General features: G+C 35.1%; 1 protein-coding gene across 1 annotated transcript; it reads right to left on the bottom strand.

The window, feature by feature from the left end:
* Window positions 1–597: 597 nt before the first annotated feature.
* LOC309674328 (heparan sulfate glucosamine 3-O-sulfotransferase 1-like) lies at window positions 598–1,527 on the bottom strand (the record flags this gene model as incomplete). Its single annotated transcript, XM_082486349.1, has 1 exon — window positions 598–1,527. The coding sequence occupies one exon, from the start codon at window positions 1,525–1,527 to the stop codon at window positions 598–600; it is 930 nt and encodes a 309-aa protein (XP_082342475.1).
* Window positions 1,528–6,357: the final 4,830 nt, after the last annotated feature.

Raw genomic sequence — 6,357 nt, forward strand, 5'->3', positions numbered from 1 at the left:
GATATACAGACAGAGAGCTTCTAGTTCACCTATTCAAAATCATAGGTGAAATAGATTCATTTTATTATTAATTGATTAAGAACTTCGGTATATTAACAGAAGATGAATTATTTATTGGAGCCACTATGTATGCCCCTGGTTTAACACACAATTTAGCTTATTGTATGAAAAAATCTAGAAATCAACGCCACTATCATTGTGCGTGATATAAAAAAATACTACCAACAAAAAATACAGAACAGTTAGAATAATACCATTTCAAATATTTACATGTTTACACTGTTAGAAACAGTCATTTTTCCAAAACAGCACAAATCTTGTAACAGAGACATATCTGAAGTAAGTCCGCTGAAGTTAATGTATTTGCATGATGGGAGAAAGAAGATCAGAATATGACTCACAGTAATTATACAAGTTCATGAAGCTTATTTTTCCCAACATAAAGGTACCGTTTCAATGAGTTAACAGATGTGTTATTCCAATGAAGCACATAACCTGTATGTTAAGGTCTCATAATATGAATCTCTACATATTAGAAAGATACATTTGAAAGAGTTTGTTTCAGGCCCTTTTTAAGAAATGTTGATTCCAAAGGCATTAATGCCAGTCAAAGGAATGATTAACCATTCTGTAAAATTTTGCATTGTGCTCTCTGAAGTAAGAATACAGTTGCTCTAAAACAGTGTTGTTAACAAGAGGATGGGGGCGGCCTTTGGATTCATGTAAACATCTCTCTCTTCCATCGCTTCTAATGCAGTAGAATCCCTTGGTTTGGTTAAAATAAAAATTAGAAGACATAATTCGGGAAGGAAGATTAAGAAATCTTTCAACCTTTTGTAATTCAGGAAGAGGGTTCTTGATTAAAGTATTGCCATCCACTATGTGAATCTGATCCAAACTGAAATGCTTAAGCCACTTTTCCATATGAACATCATATAGACTTCTCTGAATAGCTTTGTATTTGGTATTAAGTGCTCCATTCTTAATAACAATATCTTCAAAAAGCTGAACAGGCTTGTGGCTTTCTACTCTGTTGTAATATACTTGGGTATAGTCAGATATAACTCTCTCAGTGGGATCTCTTAGAATGAGCAGCAGTTTAATGGAGCTATTCATGTCATGAATTCTTTCTGGAGCCTGTGGCGATGTAAAATAGCCTGGTGTTTTCTCAATTGTAATTTGATTTCCATAAGAAAATGGCATCAGACTTCTATACCAGTCTATTCCTTTCACATAATTTTCATCCCAGTCAAAGAAGTGGACTTCAGTAGCTGCTACCACAATATTAGGATGAATATCCAACATTTCCAGCAAAGCCCTTGTCCCTCCTTTACGAACTCCTATGATGATTGTCTGAGGTATTTGTCGGCTTGTGCCAGGAGGTCTCACCTGTGCCGAATAGTGTTCACTTTTATTGCTGAATAATCCTACTTGTGACTTCAGTGATTCTAACAGTGCCCCATTCTCAACAGGAACACCCTGAGCATGAGTCAGCAGAAGATAAGATGACACTAGTAGGAAGGCCATGTGGAGAGAAATAATTACTTCAAGATAATGTTATGCTCAACTAATGAAAGAATAGATAAGTCCCCTCTTGAGCTGGTTGGCAGAACCCGTGGTAAACACACAGCAAGTTTCTGAAGCATCTACAAAATAAAATAAGACAAATCAGTATTTCTAAGCCCATCACCAGTTGGAAATTAAACTCACAATTCAATTCACAAATCTAATCTTTGATCACAACAGAAAATGAATGCTGAAGTTATTTGTTTTCCCTGACTTTATTTCAGAAGAACAAAAAAAACCCAATGTGTTTTTTTTTTTTTTTCATTAACCATAGGTGACCAACGATCGTTTCTAACCCTTCAACAGTTTTTATTTCCTTTAAGCAGAACATTAGGGTTGTTTACCTGGTTTTAAATTCCTGACCATTATTCGCTTGCTCTGATTTCCCTAGTTCTCTTCCATATAGACCATACCCAATATGATATTAATAATAATTCCAAAGTATTTTTGAATGTCAATGCCTTTCCCCAAATTCCCTGCTAGAATAGTATATCCTAATCTAAATAATAGCACTGGATGGTGGTGCATACATTTGGTTTCCAGTAAGCTATGGATCATACAAAAAAAGTTCTTTTACTTAAGACACAGAAAACAAAGCATAGATAGAGGCAAAATTTTGGAATCTGAGCCCTTTAGAGCAGAAAACTAACAGTGTGGCAAAGCAAGAGTGAACTGTCTGAGCCGGATCAGTGTGGAAAGAATAAATGAGATGGGGTGATTTCTTTGCAACTATCCAGGTGTTGTGAAGTGTAGTCATTTAAGCGTTGGGAAAATCTTGGCAAAACCAAATCTTCAGTTAGTATTCTGCAGTTCCTCTGAAGCTCTGTATAAGAGATACCTAGATGCTTTCTTTTGCAGGGAAGCAAGGCTGGTGGGAGCTGGATACCTTCTTTTTCTTAATCCACATAGCATATGTTCATTTTAAGGAAGTGATGAATGTTAAATCTCTTAAAAATTTGAAAAAAGCTTTAGGCTTGCATGTATTTGTATGTGCACGTGTAAGTGAAAGAAAATGTCACTGTAACTATGTTGCTAACACTTGAAATCTCGTGGGTAACTCTTGTATATACTACTTGAAACAGATCCCTAACAGATCTGCCATCACAATAGCAGTGGTAAAAAATTCAGATCAATCCAACACCTGCACTGGAACCACTATGCTTGGATTGCCCGTTTCCATATCTGAAAATTTTACAGGACAAATCCTCATTGAGAGGATTCTTGGACTTCATCCCATTTCTGAGCAATTATAACATTTTAAGATTTGTAGGATAGATCTATATCCTTAACTTGTTTTGTTTTCAATGTAGAGTGTGGAAACAAGCTACTTCATACACTGAAGCAGCAGTCATTTTAAAAACAACAACTGTTTTTGGAATCTATTTGAATTATGGCTCATACTTTAAAGTAGTCTCAGAAATACTACAACTTTAGCTCCTTCTTCACCATCAGTCTCTTTTTCTGAATATATTGGTCACAGCACTTCGCCTCTTAGAAACAACCTTAGAAAATACAGCCAATTCCCATTTGTCATGGCTCTGAGAAACACTCAGTACTTCTATTTAAAAATTGTTTACTTTGAGGCTTACTTTACAGATGTAAACATTTAATATAAGAACTTTTTTGATAATAACAGTCTAGGCAATATAGCAGACTCATTAAATCTATTTTGTAAATCTTATTAAAACCTACTCCAGCTTCTTGGATATCTAGGGTATGACTCTTGTTAGCCTGAATGAGCTCTAAACTCACAGATAGATAGCAAATATTAACCCTAAAATTGCCATTTAAAAAATAAACTATGAACTTTAGTAGAGTAAATATGTGGAGAGCATTCCCTGTTATGTCCAAGCAAGACCTAAGGGCAACTCCTTCATCAAAAGGAACACAGCTTCAACCAGGTATAGTGTGTAAGCATAGACTTATTAATATTGGAAAACTCCAAGTATCAATTGGCTTTGTAATCAGAGACTGGAGAAAATATTGTTCTCCTTTACAAACCTGAAAGGAAGTTTCATTTTAAAGGTCACTAGTTTTTTTCCTAAGAACTTCACATAGAAGTTCTATTCAAAGTTCTCAAGAGCAGGGAATGCAAGGATTTCTATGGCAATTACAGGGCAGAAGAACAGATATGTTTATACCAAACATCTGTAGTTACGTTTTTCCGAATGACTGCTCTTTTGGATGGCAAGTTTGGGAAATGGTAAACATGTTATTTAGTGATGCTGAAAAATCAAAATCTATTCTGCTATAATGTCAGCTAATGTTGGTTTTGAAAAGCTCTGATACAACACTGACCATGCAATTTGAGGCATCACACTCCAGCTGACTACTGCAAAACCGGCCTTCAAATGTTAAGCATGTTTGTAGGCAATGACTGTTTTAATAATTTCAAGCCAAACTTTTGGTGATTCACAAGGTTCCTAAATGGTCCATTCTGAGTAAGGATAGAGCTATGCATAAGATGGTTTTGAAAACGCTTCCTCTCTTCTCTGAAGTAGGAACATCTGAAGCAGTACAGCTGTGATGCCAGTAGGCTGGGATTTGCCCCCCCCCCCCCCCCAGAAAGGAAGCAGGGAGCACTTAATCTTTCTTTTAACCTGTTCGGAAACCCCAGTGTTAATTTACATTCTAGCCATCCTCATTCTTACATTAAAATTCTTTCAGGAAGATTTAGGAATTGTTTTTGTAAGCACCTTACAATTTTCTTCGATTTTTACCTTTTTTGTGCTGATACACACAGCACATTATACATTATAATGCATATGCACCTGTATGGATTAGATTACAAGCACTTTGAAAGTAAAGCAAGACCAGCCTGAATGTCTGGCAAGCAAGAAATGGCTTGCAGATACCAAGGTGGAGACATATAGTTCATTCTAATTTAAAATTCCAGAACTATCCCATCTTGAAACAGTTTTATGAACTGATTCTTGATGGATATTTTAGGTAACTTTATTTAACCAGAAAGAAAATTATTTTTAGATTTTTTGAGAAGAAGTATTCTTGAGACTAATTAGGTTAATAGCTTAAGCGAAAAATAGAAGGGGAGAGAAGAAAGAACAAGTTATCTGAAATACACTAAAACCAGCATAAAAAAGATACAAAGGTATTTGAGACTGGGGGTCTGCAGTAGTATAGACAGAGGTGTGTTATTCCTAGATCTGGCGACAGATGAAAAAAATGCCCACATTCAAATATTTATTTTATGTAAAAAAAACCCAATACACTTAATATTGTTTTATCCCCTAATGAACTGATAGTTATCTGGTTTCATGCACCTAAGAATCGTGTGCAAATACTGTCATTCAAGGAAGCCCAGAAGCTGAATGAGAAATTCATACTTAGAACTGAAGAAAAACTGGTTTTCCAAAATATTCTCAGGTTCACAGGTGATGTGAGCGAGTCTGTTTAATTTGCCATCTGAAATCAGCAGTTCTCTATAAAACACTCTTAGAGAGCAAGTAACAGAAGAGATTTTGCATTTTCTATGGACCAAAGTATTAGTAGCAATTCTGAAAACAATTATGTTAGTTTAACCAGTTTGCAATTAATTAGTTGTTTTATATAGTGGAAATTTCTTAGAGTCATTGCTAGAACAAAACCTTACCCAGGAAATACTACCAGAAAGAATTAAATTCAGAATGTGCTGTAGAACTGTTGCCTAAATAGATCAAAATTGCCTTTGGGAGCAATTCCATCAGAGCAACATTGTAGCTTCAGCCTAAGATACATGATTGATTTTGATGAAGCTCTAAGATGTTAGATCCTGTGGTTAGGTTATAATTGCTACATAAATGTAAAGATTTTAAAGATGATTTATCAAATATAATTGGAATGTTATTTGAGTATTTTTTGTGTTGCTTTTCTGCCTTATGCAATTAAATGCACATTTTTAGAAGATATGAACTGCTTTTTATAATGAACACAATATATTTTACATTACTGCACTGTACACTCTTTGAATCGCAGAGTATTCCTATGAAATTAACCCCATGATACATGATCAGAATTATACTGCCGTATTACATATTTTTTTCCTATTATCTGGTAGCGTTGGTGTTGCTTAGTAACATAAGGAACATCACCAGATATGGTGCTTATTAAGCAGAAATGAAGTTCAGAAAGAAATTCGTGCTGCAGAGAGGACTAATTAAGTAAATAATGCCTTGCACTTTTATTTGGTTTACTTTTTTAAATCCTTAGACGAGACTGAAGAAGCTAATATGCTAGCTGAAAAATTATTTTAATATTGAAGAAATGTTCTAAAAGACCCTTAACTGCTGCACTCTATTGTAAAAAAAAAAAACCAAACAAACAACAGCTTATGATTTATCTTGCTTCAGGGTAAAGTACAATATCATAGGGTAAACCTAACTATATTATTATTACTAATTTATAATATTTTAAACTTCTAATAATAACTTCCACTGCCTGTAATACTTTTCATTGGAGAATTTCACAGCGCTTTGTGTTAATGAACTGTCTGCACCCTATTAAGGCACCGTTCTCACCTTACAGGAAATTGCAACTGACCAACCTACAGACCCACTTCAGGAGTGCAAATGTTTTGGAAAGTCAGGGTTAATGTGATCTGCTCAAGGTCATGTAACAGGTTTATAGTTTGACCAAGAATAAAAACCCCAGGGCTTCCAATGCCTCTTCTGATTCCAACTTTGTGCCATTTCATGGCAGCCACTCACATCTCCTATCGTAACTTATACTTCAGTTACATGCTGAACTGAAAAGCAAAGAGATTCCCCGGCGCTTCAGCATAAGATTCGAGTATTT

This window comes from Vanellus vanellus (assembly GCF_965231255.1).
Source record: "Vanellus vanellus genome assembly, chromosome: 7".
Taxonomy (NCBI): Eukaryota; Metazoa; Chordata; class Aves; order Charadriiformes; family Charadriidae; genus Vanellus; species Vanellus vanellus.